The sequence below is a fragment of the Leptidea sinapis genome, chromosome 1 (genome assembly GCF_905404315.1).
Source record: "Leptidea sinapis chromosome 1, ilLepSina1.1, whole genome shotgun sequence".
Lineage (NCBI taxonomy): Eukaryota > Metazoa > Arthropoda > Insecta > Lepidoptera > Pieridae > Leptidea > Leptidea sinapis.
Genome location: NC_066265.1, coordinates 18,456,213 through 18,475,038, shown reverse-complemented (window position 1 = coordinate 18,475,038; position 18,826 = coordinate 18,456,213). Strand labels below are relative to the sequence as shown.

Below are 18,826 nucleotides of genomic sequence, written 5' to 3'. Positions count from 1 at the left end.
ATAACGAAATCGAAACAGTAGGTGTACTCTTATTCGACGAAAAACGAAGTTTCGATCGAAGTTTCGGGTGTTTCCTACTACTACGGTTCCATTCGTTCCGAAGTATTGTCCCGAACGTCATTGTTTGACATTTCGCATTTCTAAAGCTGAAAACTATTTTTAGAAAACTTTTTATAGAATTTAAACAAAAAATTGTAAATACTAAGTTGACATGTTTACATTGCGTGTTTTTACAGATAATTTTGGTTGTCATTAGTTGCTACCCATCTTTTTCATGTAAGAGAACTCTTCAAATTAGTTGGATAAAAATAATGTTCATTTCAATCGTTCTCCATTCTTTCACGAATATTGTCGATGGTTCCAAACTTCGTCGATGTGTCCCTAAACAAAATAGAGTAAGGTCACTACCGATACTTGGATTAAATTTCGTTCGTTTACGATGTTTCGTTTCGGAGTAAGAGAGTAGATCCCCTGGACGTTTATTAACAAAATCGAAAGCCAAAGTTTTGGTCCGAAACGAAACACCGACGAACTTCGAATTAAATCCTATTACCAAAGTTTTTCGGATAAGAATAGTGCGGATGGATTTCGTTTCGGAACTATAGATATAACCATAAAAAGTGAGGTGAAACCACTGACCTGTATAAATACCACTGGACAGGCTGTTTGACAAGAAATTTTTGTGCCTATCTGAAGCCCCATTCGCGAGCGTCCAGAGAACTAATTTTGACGTATAATACAAATGGCTGCGAAGGAACGTACAATACTCTGAAGTATTTTTAGATTTTGAATTAATTACGTTCGTTTTCCGTGCTATTTATACTTCAAGAATCAACGTAATAAAGTGCACATTTTTTTTTGTAAATAGTTTCCCACCATCTATCGATGTTTGCTGAGGTTGTCTTCAATAGTTTAAGTACCGCAGAGTCTCGCTACATGGCCAACAGCGCCAAAATGGCGAATATCAAACAGGCACAAAAGCATTTTGACAGCCTCCATTCCAGTGTTTTATAGTAGAAGTCAGTGGGTGAAACAATGAAAATGTAAATGTCAAGTGGGAATAAGATCTTCAGATACAAAACACTATCGATACGATCCCTCAACTGAAATTTATATTTTGGTAATAGGGCTCCAACTATTCAACTCAGTTCTACAGCAAATATTTTTTCGACTCAAAGATAAATGGGAAAACTTAGGAATTAATATAAGTGGTCAAAACCTTACCAATCTAAGATTTGCTGATGACATAATTATTTTCTCAAAAACACCTAAAGACTTACAGACAATGTTAGAAGATCTAAAAGAAGAAAGCAAGAAAGTTAGACTCGTAATGAACTTGGAAAAAACCAAAGTAATGAAAAACGTGGAAGAACATATGAATTTAAAGATAGATGATTATACATTAGAAGAAGTAAATAAATACACATACCTCGGTCAAACAGTAACATTTAAGGGTTGGCAAGAGATAGGGATAGAAAAGAGGATACAACTAGGATGGAATAAATTTTGGGCACTGAAACATATACTAAAAAATAAAGACGTTCCTTTCAGCTTAAAATCAAAAACATTTAACAGCTGTATTGCTCCCTCGCTAACATATGGCTACCAAACCTGGGCGCTCAATAAACACCAAGCGAAAAGACTAAAAGTGACGCAAAGAAATATAGAAAGAAACTTATTATGTATTAGACTAAAAGACAAAATAACAAAGAATGACATGCGGAAAAAAAGTAAAGTTAAAGACAATACGAATCGCAAAAACTGCAAAATGGAATTGGGCAGGCCATATATCAAGGGCCAGTAACGAAAGATGGAGCAGTATAGCATAAACTGGTACATTAGACGCCAAAAGAAGAAGAGGTAGACCTGGTACTAGATGGAGAGACGACCTAGTAAATTACGAAGGAGTGATGTGGTCGCGCACAACATACAATAAGGACCAATGGAAAATGAAGGGGGAGGCCTTTGCCCAGCAGTGGGATGATATATAAAAAATATTGTAAATCAATTAGTAATAGTTTTAATATTGTAATAGGCTTTATTAAATAAATAAATAAATAAAATAGGGCTCCAGCACCTAAGTTGACGATGCTCCTCGCTGTCTGTTATGATTTGAGTCTTTAGGCATTACAAATTAATCACAAAATGGGGTATCTTAAATATTCCCACCGTCACTTGAAACTTAAAAATGAATCATCTCTTATGCTTTATTTTGTATGTTGTTATTTTGTAACTTCATTTAAATGATAGTCCAAACAGTGGTTAATGACCCTGCCCTCGAAGTTAGAAGTCCCGGGGTCGAATCTCGGTAGGTGCAAACATTTAAATATAATTAATATGGATGTTTGTTTCCAAGTTTTGTTTATGAAAATAAGGGACGAGACGAGCAGGACGTTCAGCTGATGGTAATTGATACGCTCTTTCCATTACAATGCAGCGCCGCTCCAGAGTTCGTGAAATACCCAAAAATTCTGAGCGACACTACAATTGCGCTCGTCTCCTTGAGACATAAGATGTTAAGTCTCATTTTCCCAGTAATATCACGAGCTACGGTGCCCTTCAGACCAAAGCACAATAATCTTTACAGATTACTGCTTCACGGCAGAATTAGGCGCCATTGTGGTAACCATAATCTAGCCGGCATCCTGTACGAAGGAGCCTCCGACTTTAAATGGTCTTTGATGCGTATGTGTATTGATGTATTTGTTAGTATGTCTATCGTATTAATTAATAATATCCGGACGACCAACCTTGCTCGAATTTTTCAGAATGTACAAAACTTGAACAAAAAAAAAACAAATTAATAGGATATCTCGATTCGAACCGGGGTCTTCTGCTTTCCGGTTGACCCAATATCCCATCTGAGCTATTATTGTCTTGTACAGGAAACAGTGGCAAAATTTACCTTTGTATTCTAATGTTATTGTAGCTGTTCCTCATTTAAACACGGATAAAACTACATTTTTTTAAATTGAATCCTATATAGTCTAGATAGCTAGATCGATATATCACCCCCGAAATCCCCAGTATACTAAATTCGAATTCAAATTCAAAAACACTTTATTGATGTAGGTCACGGAAATGAGACTTATGAATGTCCAAAAAAAAATAAAAATATGGTTTCTTATTGAATTTACCGCTACTTCGTAAAGGGTTTAGCTAATGAGAAGAAGTAGCAAGAAACTCATTGCCACTCTTTTAAGTGAAGATTTACATTTTAATTGTATTACAAAACATTTCAATTACAATATGTGAATGCAAAGTGACGCAACAAAAACACTCAAATGTCAAAAACTGAAAGGCTTACACGAGTTAGTCAAAAAAAGAAAAAAAAGTAAATTAATACTTATAATAATAACGAGATACTAAATATTATGAAAATCGTTGGAGCCGTTTCCGAGATTCAGTTTATATTTATATTTACAAGAATTGCTCGTTTAAAGATATTTTCATTAGAAATATCTTAGCCTATGATACACTATACACTAACAAGTATATTTATATCTGTTAGGTCAGTCAGCACTGAACACTCAAATTACTAATTGTGAATTGAATCTTAACAATAGCCACCCACCTGCTTTGTTCTTTGTAATAGTGTCGACATTTAGCACGATTTGGAAATCTTAAGAATTTGTTAATAGGGTTATGATATCCTCACATCCTTCACTGAAAACTTTATTTTGAGCTTGGTCTAACTGTTACTCCAAAATGAAATTCAATATTCTTAAGTGTAAATACAATAATAACGTCAACGTGTTTGAAGGTGTTTTAAGTTATTGAATTATCTTCGTCGACTTTAATAATTGAAGGCCACTAAATATTAATTAATATATGTTAAGTGCAGTTCCGGATTAGCTGATTAGAGATTTAAGCAATTACTTATGGCATTAATTACGTCTCGGAGTACACCATAAACATAATTGAAAATTATATAAAGACGATCAGGACGTTTAGCTGATGGTAATTGATACGCCCTACCCATTACTATGCAGTGCCGCTCAGGATTCTTGAAAAACCCAAAAATTCTGAGCGGCACTACAATTGCGGACGTCGCCTTGAGACACAAGATATAAAGTCTCATGTGCCAAGTAATTTCACTAGCAACGGCGCCCTTCAGACCGAAACACAGTAATGTTTACACATAACTGCTTCATGGCAGAAATAGGCGCCATTGTGGTACCTACGAGGGCGGCACTGAAAATTTCGGAAATCAAGGAAGTGACACAACATTACTATATAAAAATGTATTTATTGCTTTTCGAAGTATTCTCCACGAAATTTGTCACATCTTTCCATACGATGGAACCAATCATTGAAGTAACCATTCCATTCGGAAGTTGGGGTCTCCAAAATGGCCGTTTTGTAGGCGTGTACAGCTTCTTCAGGTGATGAAAATCTCTGACCACGCAATTTATTCTTTATTTTAGGGAAAGTATAGAAATCATTAGGGCTTAGGTCGGGGCTGTACGGCGGATGGTGTAATAATTCTGTTTTCTTGCTCTAAAAACTCTTTTGTTCTGTGCGCGGTGTGAGAACTCGCATTGTCGTGATGGAGGATGATGCGGCGGTTGCAGTTCTCTGTACGGAGTTCAGAAACGACCTGTGGCAAACAAATGCTAGCATATCATTCTGCATTAACCGTTCTTTGTCCCTCAAGAGGAATAGTCGCAACATGACCGGTTTTGGAGACAAACGTGGCCACCATTTTTTTTGCAACACTCCGTGAACGAACAATTTTTGTTGGCTTTAACTCATTTTCGAACACCCAAACTCGTGACTGGTTTTTTGTTTCGGGTTCGTACGCATATATCCAGGATTCGTCACCTGATACGATGTTGTATACAGCATTTGAGGATCCTGCGTGGAATCTTTCGAGAGTTCTGATGCACCAAGTAACGCGAGCCGCTTTTTGCTCTTCACAGAGCAAAATAATGCGGTATCCATCGGGAAAACAACTTTTTTACACCTAATTGTTGATCTAATGCAAGATTATTTGTATTTGACTCATGCCAATGTCTAAGGTTGCCTGAATTTCGCGGTATATCACATGTCGATCTTCCTCAATCAGCTTACGCACAGCATCAACGTTTTCTTTGGTGACTGCAGTTTTTGGACGACCTTGACGGGGATCATCACTGAGCTTGACACGTCCACGTTGAACCAAACCGGCGGTAAATTGTGGTTTTGGATGGGGCTTCATCACCAAATGCAGAAATCATCCGGTTAACACACTGTTTTTGTGTTAAACCACTTCGAAAGTCATAATAAATCATCGCTCTAGAATTATCTCGAGTCAATTCCATTTTCTCAACGACTAAACAAGTTTGAAAAGACCTTGTGACAAGACCGAGAATCTTTTTTTAAATAAATAAATTGTATTCGATTTATAAAACCAAGGAGTTTTCAATTAAAAAGATTTTAATATGACATAAACAATGGAAATATTGCATTCCCGATACTTTTAGTGCAGCCCTCGTATAGTCTAGCCGGTTTCCTGTGTAATGGAGCATCCCACTGGTAGAATGTTTACTGGTGGACAGGGCTCGGGGTACCACAAGCATGTTTCGCCTAACTGGTGCTGGTTAAGTGGATGTGTTAGCTTGAATATTTTTGAATTATAACTTCTTTAGGCTTATTTTGTTACAATTGAATAAGACTGAGCTAGCATACTGCGCTACGTAACGCTCGGCTAAAGTTGGCTGGAGCACATGGAGAGAGAAAGAAACTATTTCTATGTGTAACTTATATTAACTGTCTAACTGCGTTAACTGATTTTTGATGTTACTCATATAAAGTTTGTATAAAAATTGATAGATGGCGCTAGTAGTTGTTTACTTCGCGCTAACAAGATATGTAACGTTTTGCCCTATTAATTAGTTGGTTTGAATTTTTGTTGTTGTTCTTTATCAGAGTGAATATAGTGTTTTAATGTGAGTGTCAGTGTTTTAATAAGTGAGTGTGGATCCCTACGCAGGTAAAATTGTACATGGTGCCGAAACCCGGGATAATTGTAAAGTGGACTTTGGACTCTTGTGTATTTCAAAGACTTAGAAAAGTTTTGATCAATTTGGGACTTGTAATATTTTACAGAATATACAAGTAGATCATCAACTTAGAAAAATTCTATCAATTTAGGACTTGTAATATTTTACTGAATTTACAATATCATCAACTTAGAAAAGTTTCGATCGATTTTGGACTTGTAATCATTTATAAATTTAATAAGTGATTGATTTAATTCTTTGATTATTGGTGATTTTGAACGCAGACATGGCTGCTAAATTAATTAAAAGTCAAGCAGAATTAATTGCGAGATTAGAAAAATCATTGACGAACTTTAAGAAGAGCCCAAAATCAAGAGTTACCAAATCATATGTAGAGACAAGAATTACAATTTTAGAAGATTTATATACGGAATTTAAGAATAATCATAGAGAGCTTATTCAGATTGCTACAACTGAACAAGTAGATGGCTTATCGTATTTCAAGAATGATGACTTTGATACTTTTGAGGAATTATATACCGAATATGTGTCAGAACTTAAAGAAAAATTAGACATATTTCAAGAGAAACCTAGTTCAGTAACTAATAATCCGATATATGATGAAGTCAAACTTCCAAGAATACAATTACCGTCTTTCTCTGGCAAATATGAGGAGTGGCAAACATTTCACGATATGTTTGTGTCGCTAATACACAGAAACGAGAAATTATCTGCAGTGCAAAAACTACACTACCTTAAGAGTAGTATATCTGGAGAACCGGAAAGCTTGCTGCGTAATTTTCCGACCACTGAAAGAAATTATGAAGAGGCTTGGAAGCAACTGACTAAACGTTACAACAACAAACGTTACAATACAAATGCCATAATGAAAGTATTATTCGCACAAAAACAAACGACTTCAGAGTCTTCGCATTCTATCAAGCAACTACTGGACACAACTACCGCTTGCTTAAAGGCGTTGAACAATATGGGTATCGACACAAGGTCGTGGGATACAATAGTGATTTACATAGTGGTTTCTAGATTGGACGTAGAGTCTCACAAACAGTGGGAAAATCAAGTAAGCATGCTAACAGAGGAATTGCCTACCTGGTCGCAGTTAGTGGACTTTCTTGAAGCTAGATTTCGTAGTTTGGAGATGATTGATTCCGGAAAGCAAACAGTTAAAACAAGTTTTCAACCTAAAAAGCAAATCACTAAAACTAAATCATTTCACACAGCAGTTCAACAAGAGAGCAAGAAGCCAGATACTTTGTGTGCTTTATGCGGAGATAATCACTACTTAAATCTATGTAAGCAGTTTGGAAAACAGACAACACAACAGAGAAGAGAATTAGTACAAGCTAAGGGTCTGTGCTTCAACTGCATGCAGCCCACTCATGTGGTTAATAAATGTCGACAATCCACATGCTGCAAGAAATGTGGGAGAAGACACCACACGATGCTGCACTTTGATAAAGAAGGATCCATAGAGAACACTCATAATTCACAAGAAGTCACCAAAACAGGGATTGAGAATACTATTCAAGCACGTACGTCAACAGCAGAACCAAGAATCGTGGCTAATTTCTCGAAGCGTGAAAATCAGAGTAATAATGTTCTACTGGCGACAACACTTCTTAAGGCTCGATCAAGTAATGGTGAAAGACTTTTAGTGCGTGGTTTGTTAGATCAAGGCTCGCAAGCCTCATTCGTTACAGAATCTGCGGTTCAATTACTTGGCTTAAAACGTACTTCTGTTAATGGGTTCGTATCAGGTCTGGGAGATGGTCAAATGCATATTAAACATTTAGTTATGTTATATTTAGAGTCACGCCACAATCCAGAATTTTATATTCAAGTAAACGCATATGTTTTAGGTTCGCTTACATCAATGCTTCCATGTGAAAAGCTAGATTCACCTGATTGGTTAGAGATTGAGGACTTGGAGTTAGCTGATCCGAATTACGCAACCCCGGGTAAGATTGATATCTTACTAGGAGCTGAAGTTTACGCAAATATTTTGTTAGAGGGCATGATAAAACACCCTAAAGGAAATCTCATCGCGCAAAATACGGCGTTTGGTTGGGTTTTATCGGGACAAGTGTCCAATTCATCTTCGGCTAAGACTAAAATAACTAGCTTGCATTTGCAAATCAAGGACAACGACGATTATCTCAAGCGTTTTTGGGAGTTAGAAGCTGAACCAGATAAAATTCAGAAAAGATTGTCTAAGGAGGAGCAAATGTGCGAAACGCTCTATGAAGCTACAACTATAAGGGACAAGGATGGAAGGTTCATTGTTACACTACCGTTTACTAATGAGGATCCTGAATGTCAGTACGGACAATCAAAGGATATAGCAATGAGAAAACTACTGGCTTTAGAAAGAAGACTAAACAAAAATCCGAGGCTGTATGAAGAATACAGAAAAGTATTACGTGAGTATGTTACTCTTAATCACATGGCTCTAGTCGAAGCAGATGATGTGGACAATCCTAAAGCTGTCTATTTGCCACATCACGCTGTAGTTAGAGATGACAAGGAAACAACAAAAGTTCGTGTTGTTTTTAACGCGTCGAGCAAAGGTGTTAATGATGTGTCGCTAAATGACAATCTTATGGTTGGACCCAAGATACAGCAGGACTTAAGACACATATTGATGAGGTGGCGCACACATCCCATTTGCATCGTTGCCGATCTGGTAAAAATGTACAGGCAAGTGCTTGTTCATCCGAAACATGTCAATTTTCAGAGAATTTTATGGAGGCCAAGCCGAGACATGCCCGTCCAACATTACAAGCTACTTACATTGACATTTGGAACAGCATGTGCACCGTACCTTGCGGTTAAAAGCTTACAACGTTTGGCTGAAGACGAGAAAAGTAAGTTTCCTGTAGCTTCAGAAATTGCAAAAAATGACTACTACATCGACGATCTTATGACTGGATGTGAAACGATTCAAGAAGGTAAAATTATCTATGAAGAGATGAATGCACTTATGACGTCTGGTGGTTTTGAATTACAAAAGTGGAGCAGTAATAGTCAAGAGCTGTTGCAGTATATCAGAGATGACAATCATAAGAACGATAAATGCAGCACATTACCTATTAAAACAGATAATATGGTGAAGGTTTTGGGTATTCAATGGAATCGAGAATCCGACAATTTTGAGTACGTAGTCAACATTCCAGAAGTAAAATATCCAATCACAAAAAGACAAGTTTTATCAAACATTGCACGACTATATGATCCTATGGGTTGGATCGCACCTGTAGTCATCATAGCAAAGATATTAATCCAAAAAATATGGAAATCACAGTTAGATTGGGACAATCCATTAACTGAGGACTTGAGTGAAATGTGGCTCCAATTTCGGAAGGAGTTGGTAGAAATTCAAAGAATTAGAATACCTCGATGGATGTGTTGCTCACGCGATAGCAGAGTTGAACTTCATGCGTTTTCAGACGCATCGAGGGCAGCTTATGCAGCAGCAGTATTTATTCGGGTCATTGATCAGGATAAATCTGTGCATGTGAATTTAGTGTCGGCTAAGACTAAGGTTGCGCCGATAGAGAAGGAAGTTTCAATTCCGCGTTTGGAATTGTGTGGCGCAGTTCTTGCAGCGAAATTATTAAATGAAATATCTCAAGTGATCCCTACATCAAAGGAAAATCTATATGGTTGGACTGATTCGACAATAGTATTAGCTTGGCTGAAGGGGGGATCAAGTAAATGGTCAACGTTTGTTAGTAATCGTGTGTCAGAAATTCTATCTATAATGGACTACGATCAATGGAGACATGTCTCGACCGAGACCAACCCTTCAGACTGCGCTTCAAGAGGATTAAATCCATCAGAAATGGTATCACATGATTTATGGTGGCATGGACCTCAGTGGCTGAGAGAAATTGATATTAATGTACCTAACCTACAACTAGACGAGACACATGAAGAAGAAAGAATAATTTCAATGAAAGTTACAGAGAGTAAAGAAGATTTTGAATGGATGAGATTTTCAAGTTTAACGAAATTGTTAAGAGTGATTTCGTACTGTTGGAGAATAATACTACCAAAGACTGAGAGAGAAGCTTTACCTAGATTTATTACTGTAAAGGAAATGAATCAGACATTAGACAAGTGCATTAAACAAGCTCAGAAATTTGCTTTTAATGAAGAGATTACGTTACTAGCGAACGGAAAGGAAATACCGAAACGAAGCATTCTTCATACTCTTTGCCCAATTTTGGATCAAAAGGGGTTATTAAGGGTAGGTGGACGTATTGATTTGGCCAACGTAAGCTATGACGCGCGGCATCCGATAATTATACCGACTAAGTCTCATCTTACACAGTTATTAGTATCGGATGCGCATAGCAAAACGCTTCACGGGGGACCACAAGTTATGTTAAATTTCATTCGTTCCAAATATTGGATAATACGGGCTAGAGATCAGGTCAAAAAGCATTTCAGGAGATGTATTGCTTGTTTAAGACATTCAAAAGCGAATAGAGTGCAGCTAATGGGACAACTTCCTGAAGCAAGGTTAAAGCCATGCAAGCCATTCAAGGCAACAGGGGTAGATTATGCAGGACCAGTTAATATCAAGTTTTCGCCAGGACGTGGTGCGAAATCCTACAAAGGATATATTTGTGTATTTGTCTGTATGGTGACACGTGCTATACACATTGAGGCTGTGACGGATTTAACATCTAAGGGATTCATTGCAGCATTTAGAAGATTCACATCTAGACGTGGCCATTGTCAAGATCTATATAGCGACAATGGCACAAATTTTGTTGGTGCTGATAATCAATTACGCGACATGTTCGATCGAGCTAAATCGAACCTCCCAGATGAAATAGCCGAGCTATTAACATTGGAATCTACAACGTGGCATTTTATACCACCACAGTCACCAAATTTTGGAGGCTTATGGGAAGCTGGAGTACGGTGCGCTAAAAATCATTTGAAGAAAGTTATCGGGGATAGTACTCTTACATACGAAGAGCTAGCTACTGTACTATCACAAATAGAAGCATGCTTAAACTCGCGTCCTATTTCCGTAATTAGTAATGAAGCAGATGACCTTCTCCCATTGACTCCTGGTCATTTTTTGGTAGGTGAGTCTTTATTAAATGTTAGTGATGAGAGTTATATTGACTGTAATACTAGTAGATTAGATAGATGGAAGTTAATTCAAAAAATAGTTAGAGACTTTTGGCAAAGGTGGTCTAAAGAATATTTATGTAATTTAAATCAAAGATATAAGTGGCAATCAAAATTGTATGAACCAAAACTTAATGATGTTTGCATTGTAAGAGATGATAACATTCCACCATCTAAATGGATTTTAGGCAAAATTACACAGAAACATGTTGGACCTGACAATGTAACTAGGGTTGTTACTCTTAAGTGTAAAAATGGTTTTATAAAAAGACCCTTAAGCAAAATAAGTGTACTTGAAAATGATTGTGGTATTTAGTTAGGTTTAATTTTATAGTTTAAGTATATTAGATTGTCTGAGTAGTTCAATTCATCACAAACTGTTTAGTTTTTTTTTGGATTTTGTATTTAATTCTGTGAGATGTTCACGGTGGGCGGTTCAGTAATTTATTATGAACCAGCTGTTCTATGTTTTCTGTAAAATTATATGTTGTTAAAATGTTTAGAAGGCTCTTAGTTTTTAAAGGATAAATCCTTGGTGGGCGGAATGTCTAACTGCGTTAACTGATTTTTGATGTTACTCATATAAAGTTTGTATAAAAATTGATAGATGGCGCTAGTAGTTGTTTACTTCGCGCTAACAAGATATGTAACGTTTTGCCCTATTAATTAGTTGGTTTGAATTTTTGTTGTTGTTCTTTATCAGAGTGAATATAGTGTTTTAATGTGAGTGTCAGTGTTTTAATAAGTGAGTGTGGATCCCTACGCAGGTAAAATTGTACATTAACTAATTACCTTAGTTATAATTACCTATTAATAAATAAGATAATGTCTAATTATAACTAATGACACAGCATATTATTAATTAATACAAAGAATCCGTTTTCTATTAAATATAATACAAAAAAGACTTCGAGTTTCGTTTCCAAGATGAGCATAATAGGACGAAAACAAATGTTAGTTATATTTCTATAATTTTTGTCCCACATTAATAGTGGTTTGACTGAAATATTATATTTCGATACTTATTTATCAATATCCGGACGACCGAGCCTCGCTCGGGTTTTTTAACAATGTACAAAACTTGAACTAATAGGACATCTGGATTCGAACCCCGTTCTTCTGCTTTCCGGATCACCCAATGTCTCATCTGAGCTATTACAGCTTTGTATATAGTGGCGAAATGTACCTTTGTATTCTAATGTTATTCTAGCTGTTTCTCGTTAAAACACGTATAAAACTACATTTTCAAATTGAAACCTAGCTAGATCGAATTCTCGCCCCCGTAACTACCTGTATACTAAATTTCATTAAAATCGTTGGAACCGTTTCCGAGATTCAGATTGTAAATATACAAGAATATCTCGTTCAAAGGTATAAGATGACTGATGGGATCACTTGGCGTTGCGTAGAGATGTCGCTTCATTGTGTGTCTTCTACCGCATTTATCACGGGGAGTGTTCCGAAGAGCTGTTTAACCTGATTCCTGCCGCCGAATTCCACGTTTGCACGACATGCCACAAGTTAGGATATCATCCCCACCATCTGGATGTGTGGCGGTCCTCCACAGTGCGGTTTTCAAGGAGCTTTCTTCCATGTACTACAAAGCTGTGGAATGATTACTTGCGCGGTGTTTCGGTGTGTGTGTTGAAATGGGTACCTTCAAAAAAAGCGCGTACACCTTCCTTAAAGGCCGGCAACGCTCTTGTGATTCCCCTGGTGTTGCAAGAGAATGTGGGCAGCGGTGATCACTTAACACCAGGTGACCCGTACGCTCGTTTGTCCTCCTATTCCATAAAAAAAAAAGATGGTGATGGTCTTTCCCCCGTATAACATCAGAGGAATATCAGAAGCCTTCTAAACGGAGGTTCAGAGATAGTATTATAGTTTGATTGTGTTGAAATATTTACCAGGGAAACTGTACAAATGCACATAGTAATAATTATAATATTGAGTCCTTTTTACACAAATTATTTAGCTCTACACCAGGCATTGCATATATTGTGGTTTCAAGACAACGATATATTTAATACGATATACTTACTTAAGCATATAAATACATATAAACATTCATGACTCAGAGATAAAGATGTTTATCATATAAATAATTGCACATATCGAGATTCAAACCGGGGACCGCTTGCTCAGAGGGTAGGATCACTAAGCATTGGGCTATATAGTTAACATTTTTTTCAATATTGGATGAACCGGATAAAGTTACTATAAAAACTTAAACTGTGTTGCATTATACAAGTTAAATTTGAAAACAAAATTTATGAACGATTCGGGACTCAAACCCGCTACTTCTCGCGTTCTGTGCTAGCGCTCTTACCTCTGAGCTAACCGTCCGAGTGACGTATCGTTGATAAATCTTGTATGTCTTGTTCAACTCTCAGGTTGAATTGGTGCATTATATACAATACATTAATAATATATGTATTAAATACTACCCATGTCTTAATTTCTAACATGGTACCGGCAACTTGGAATATTTTTTTTAATGGAGGTTCTATTGCTATTATATAATTTGAGTATCCTCAGTATTTTCCTCAGTAATCTGTATACTAATATTTAAGTAATAGCTTAAATGGTTTTTTGAATGTCGATAGAAAATACTATACTATAATAATAATAAAAGAAAATAATAATAATTTGAGAAAACTTGCCTTTTGGCGAACTTGGATATTTTAAACTCTCTCAACAATATATCGTCAAATTCACCACGTTCTATAATTATTACTCGGTTACATAAAACTTATAGAATTAAGTTTAGTTCGGTTGATGTTATCCACCTCAGTAAACTCAAATTCAATGAATGAGACACAATTTTATGAAGATAGTTAATTTCATGTTAGTTATTTATCTTTTCATACATAAATACATAGCATACACGCACACACCCACACACACACACACATGTATATATTTGTGTATGTAAATATATAATATCCGGACGACCGAGCCTTGCTCGGATTTTTAAGAATGTACAAAACTTGAACAAAAAAAAAACTAATACGACATCTGGATTCGAACCGGGGTCTTCTGCTTTCCGGATCACCCAATCTGAGCTATAATAGTCTTGTATATAGAGGCGAAATTTACCTTTGTATTCTAATGTTATTGTAGCTGTTTCTCATTCAAACATGGATTAAACCATTTTTTTTAAATTGAAACTTAGCTAGATCGATTTATCATCCCCGAAATCCCCTGCATACTTAATTTTATGAAAATCGTTGGAGCCGTTTCCGAGATTCAGATTATATATATATATATATATATATATATATATATACAAGAATTGCTCGTTTAAAGATATAAGATATGTATTATTATATACTAACTAGCATCTGTCCGAATGCATAATGAATGCTCTTTTGGTTGTCAGATCATTTTTATATGTATTAATTAAATCTCTTGAAAAGCTGTGGGTTATGTATAAATAAATAAATTAGGTGATAGCCATTAATTCAAGCTTATCTAAATAAAAAATATATACAATAAGCTCTAAAAGCTATAACTGACATAAACCAAATTACGTACCTATCAAAAATAATGCAGGTCATAATTCTTCACCCTCCAATACGTAGGTATTCCTTTAGCTATCCACTTTAAAAAACGAACAGAAATACTAAATATATTAAACCATGTCTAAAGTACCACTTTGTACCTGAACATTTTTGTAGGTGTGAATCTTTAAAAGTTTTATACTAATAATATATACCTGGATGTTATTAATGAATGAAATATTACCTTAACTGATGAGTATTTTGCCGAGTTCACGCTGAATCACTTTCAAATATCATTAAAGCCTACATAATAAATAAATATGTCATTGTTCTAATTAAGTTGCAATATTTTGATTTTAAAAGTTCACACACATCACACCTTTGTACACAGCATGATAAAACTAACTGTCAAAAACTTGCAACACCGGTCTAAGAACTCTGAATTAAGTTTGTGTGTGCTATTGTCTCTCTCACACGTCTTAACAAGTTATAAGATACACAAAAGAGACGGCATGTATTCAGCGCTTACTCCTAAGTTATTGCTTAAACATTTTCGCACAGTAAAAGTAACGGTGGCTGCGTGAGTTGAGAGAAAAAATAGTGGGTCATTAAAGTGGAACAGAGATAGGCATAGACAGATCATATCACGTATAGAGAACGGAATTATTACATTAAGGTCATGGTAAAGACAAAGCTGCGTTGACGCATTTCTGAGGTTTCCGAGAGCCTTATTCTTTCAAAGAAAGGTTTTAAGAAGTTGGCTTGGAAATTTATGGGAAAATGTAAGGATTCAACCAAGACTTTTCTGAAATTGGAATGCATGAGTGTCGATTAATGAAAAAATGAAAGGGCGGAGAAATGCAGATTTTTTTTAATGAAAATAAGAGACGAGACGAACAAGACGTTCAGCTGATGGTAATTGACACGCCCTGCTCATTACAATTTAGTGCTGCTCAGGATTCTTGAAAAACTCAAAAATTCTACAATTGCGCTCGTCGCCTTGGGACATAAGATGTAAGTCTCAGTTGCCCATTAATTTCACAAGCTACGGCGCCCTTCAGACCGAAACATATTAATATTTACATATCACTGCTTCACAGTAGAAATAGGCGCCGTTGACCCATAATTTAGAGGGCATCCTGTGCAAAGGAGCCTCCCACTGGTTACTGTTGCAGAAAATACTTAAAATGCGTTCATAAAGTACGGAATATAGAGATATTATATCTATCAACTTACATATTTTAAAGGTCGACGTTGGTACCCTTAAAAAATGCGAGTACACTTACCCTGGAAACGTTACCATTAGGTTACTCGTTCGCTAGTTTGTCCTCCTAGATAAATTTATTACTGAGCAATCACGCTCGGCCATGTAACGCTCGTTCAGGTGACATCATTTCTATCAATCAATCAATGAAATTCTTTATTTGCGTATAAACATGGTATGTTACGATGGTACAATCTTACAGTTTCACATGTTTCGCCAGGTTCAGCTGTTTTAGACCCGCCGCGATGGCAAGCGTCCTGATGGAATGACGCTGGTGGCTTGGGCACGGGGAAGGGCGCTGGTGTGGGACGCTACATACGTCGACACTCTGGCTCCTTCTCATGTCCAAGTTACGTCAGTTGGTTCTGGGGCTGCTGCTTCGACTGCCGAAGACAGCAAGCGTCGCAAATATGTTTGTCTCAATGAGTCATACATCTTTGTGCCGTTTGGTGTCGAGACACTTGGCCCGTGGGGCCCAGAGGCGCTGAGAATGTTCAAAATACTATCTTCGCGACTCGATAAGGCTACTGGAAACCCAAGCGCCGCGCCGGCAGCTATTTCGGTCAACAGATCAGCCTTGCAATCCAACGCGGTAATGCCGCCAGAATTCTTGGTACGCTTCCACGTAATGATAGTTTTAATTTTATGTAGTCGTAGTATTGTAAATATAGTTATAAGATTTGTTTTGTTTGAATAATAAATGAATGGTATAAGTAATTAAACACATAACAAAATTAGATGATGAAATATGTCTGCATGTCAGTAGTAACATAGTAATAAAAAAATGCCGAAGTCGCTCGTCGTACCACTTCGCTACGGCGTATATTTGAGCGAAGCGAGGTAAACTAAGTCTGTGTACCAAAACAAAACAAAATTAATCCAAAAAAAAAAAATCTTTTGGAATTTAGCGCCATATTTAAACATGAGAAATTAGCACCTTATTTGGACACATGAGAAACTCGTGCTGATTTGCAAATTTAATAACTAAGAACATGGCAGTCGAATCACTCTGGATTTTTGCCTGAACATACATTTGGCCATACTTAACATTTTGTATATTGTAGGTGTTTTCAGATTATTATTTATTACAAATAATTATTATAGAAATATATTACGTCACCCATGCTCTTTTATATCACAGCACAAGATGAATCACAGGAGCGCTACTCCTATGCTTGCAAGAAATTGTATAAATACCAACTTCGTTGCTAATTCTTAGTGGTCGTATGTGGTACTTAAAAAGTCATTGAGGATCTCAAGGGCCTCTTTCAGTATGTTTTGTTCATATATCATTATAAGCCCTGTCTAAACCTAAATCAATAAAGATTATGTGAGATTTTTATTACTCCTGAATAAATTTAGTTGTATTCGCCTCCCGCGTTTGAGGTAATAATTGCTCAACAAATATTGCAGGAGTAAAATATAATTATAATTTCAACATACCTAATAATAGATAAATAATTTAAATACAAGTTCCTTTAGCTTTTTTTAACCGACTTCAAAAAAGGAGGAGGATGTCAATTCGTCGGTATGTTTTTTATGTTTGTTACCTCAAAACTTTCGACTGGGTGATCTTTTTTTGATAATTCTTTTTTTATTTGAAAGCTGGTGCTTCCCGTGTGGTCCCATTGTAATTTGGTCCAGATCTGACAATGGCATCTATAAGAAGACCATAAAAGTCTTAAATTTGCTATACATACGTATAGCAAAGTGGATGATAAATTAACGAATAACTCAATATCGCGCCAACCGATTACGATGATTCTTTTTTTATTGGAAAGGATATACTTCAAAGATAGTTTGGTGGGAGTTTGGTTAGGTTCTGACCAGGGAATCCTTGGTAAGGTAACGGAACACTTCAAATAAGCGCTTACGTTTATTGCTGCATTGAAAAATTTAGTATATCTACACATATTTAGACAAATTCTTAATAAGTGTACTTCAAATTAACTAAAAATCAAAAAATTAAAAAATATTTAATAATAAAACAACCGACTTCAAAAACACTATTCCAAAACACAAAAGAGACGGCATGTATAATAGATATACAATTGGATAAGAATAAAACTTCGCTAAATTTTACGCGTCATTACCTTCGACCAAACCTGAACCATACGTAATAATATTCAGTTTTCTCCAACAAAAAATATTTCGTTTAAAGTATCGATAGCCTGAAATAAAAGGATTACTTACAACTTACCAATTTCCTTCAACATAATTTGGTGTTGGTTCCGCTCTTGTTGATAGTAGGACCCGTCTCCAGTTGTGTTTATGGAAGATAACGGTTCCTGGTGGGAATTAATAACTGCCGCTCTTGATCTCGTGAGACTCCAAACGAAATACCAGAAGCTTAGCCGCTGTTTTCACTGGTCCTGAGGATTTCGTGATTCACCAGCGGTGTAACAATTATTGCGAAGTTCCATTGATAGAAGAGAATGCTGGGAGAGTTTCTTGCGCCACTTCTTCTCTTTCATAGCGCCATTTGTTTCAGAAGCGGTATTAGTATCTAGTATATTAGAAATGACATCAAAAAGAATTCCAAAGGACTCAATTTTGAGAAAATAAATGCCTTTTATGCCTTTTTAGACGAAGTAACATCTGCTGGTTAATCAAACTAACTTTATCCTCCGACTTTGGCACAGCCTAAGGGCTGGGTAAGGGTAAAGGGTAAGCCCTTACCCCCGTATTACTCTTACTATCTCACTATCTCTATCAGTCTTATTGTTTTAAGAGATGGGCGCCGATTCTGGACCCAAACCTATGCCAAAACTTCATATTCTTTTTTCTGGGCTTCTACTTCATATCGTTTTTTTTGCACAAGTGTTGTATTAATGCGGTTGAGTCTAGTTACTATGGTTATATCAACAGGTAACAAAAGCCATAAGCGAGAAAAGTAAATTAAAAGC

The 18,826-nt window shown here is 36.3% G+C and overlaps 2 protein-coding genes across 2 annotated transcripts in view; one reads left to right on the top strand and one right to left on the bottom strand.

Annotated features, from left to right (window-relative positions):
- The window catches only part of LOC126970205 (cadherin-23), a 50,846-nt gene extending 35,798 nt beyond the window's left edge, over window positions 1-15,048 (bottom strand). Inside the window, exon 1 of the mRNA XM_050815988.1 lies at window positions 14,901-15,048. The gene's annotated coding sequence lies outside the window, so the exon portion shown is untranslated. The remainder of the gene's footprint in view (window positions 1-14,900) is intronic.
- On the top strand, window positions 6,271-11,469 carry LOC126980084 (uncharacterized). The gene has a single exon (XM_050829702.1). It carries the CDS (start codon window positions 6,271-6,273, stop codon window positions 11,467-11,469), a length of 5,199 nt encoding a protein of 1,732 aa, XP_050685659.1.
- Window positions 15,049-18,826: the final 3,778 nt, after the last annotated feature.

Coding starts and splice junctions, on each gene's coding strand:
- LOC126980084 (XM_050829702.1), top strand. CDS start 6,271: ATGGCTGCTAAATTAATTAAAAGTCAAGCAGAATTAATTGCGAGATTA.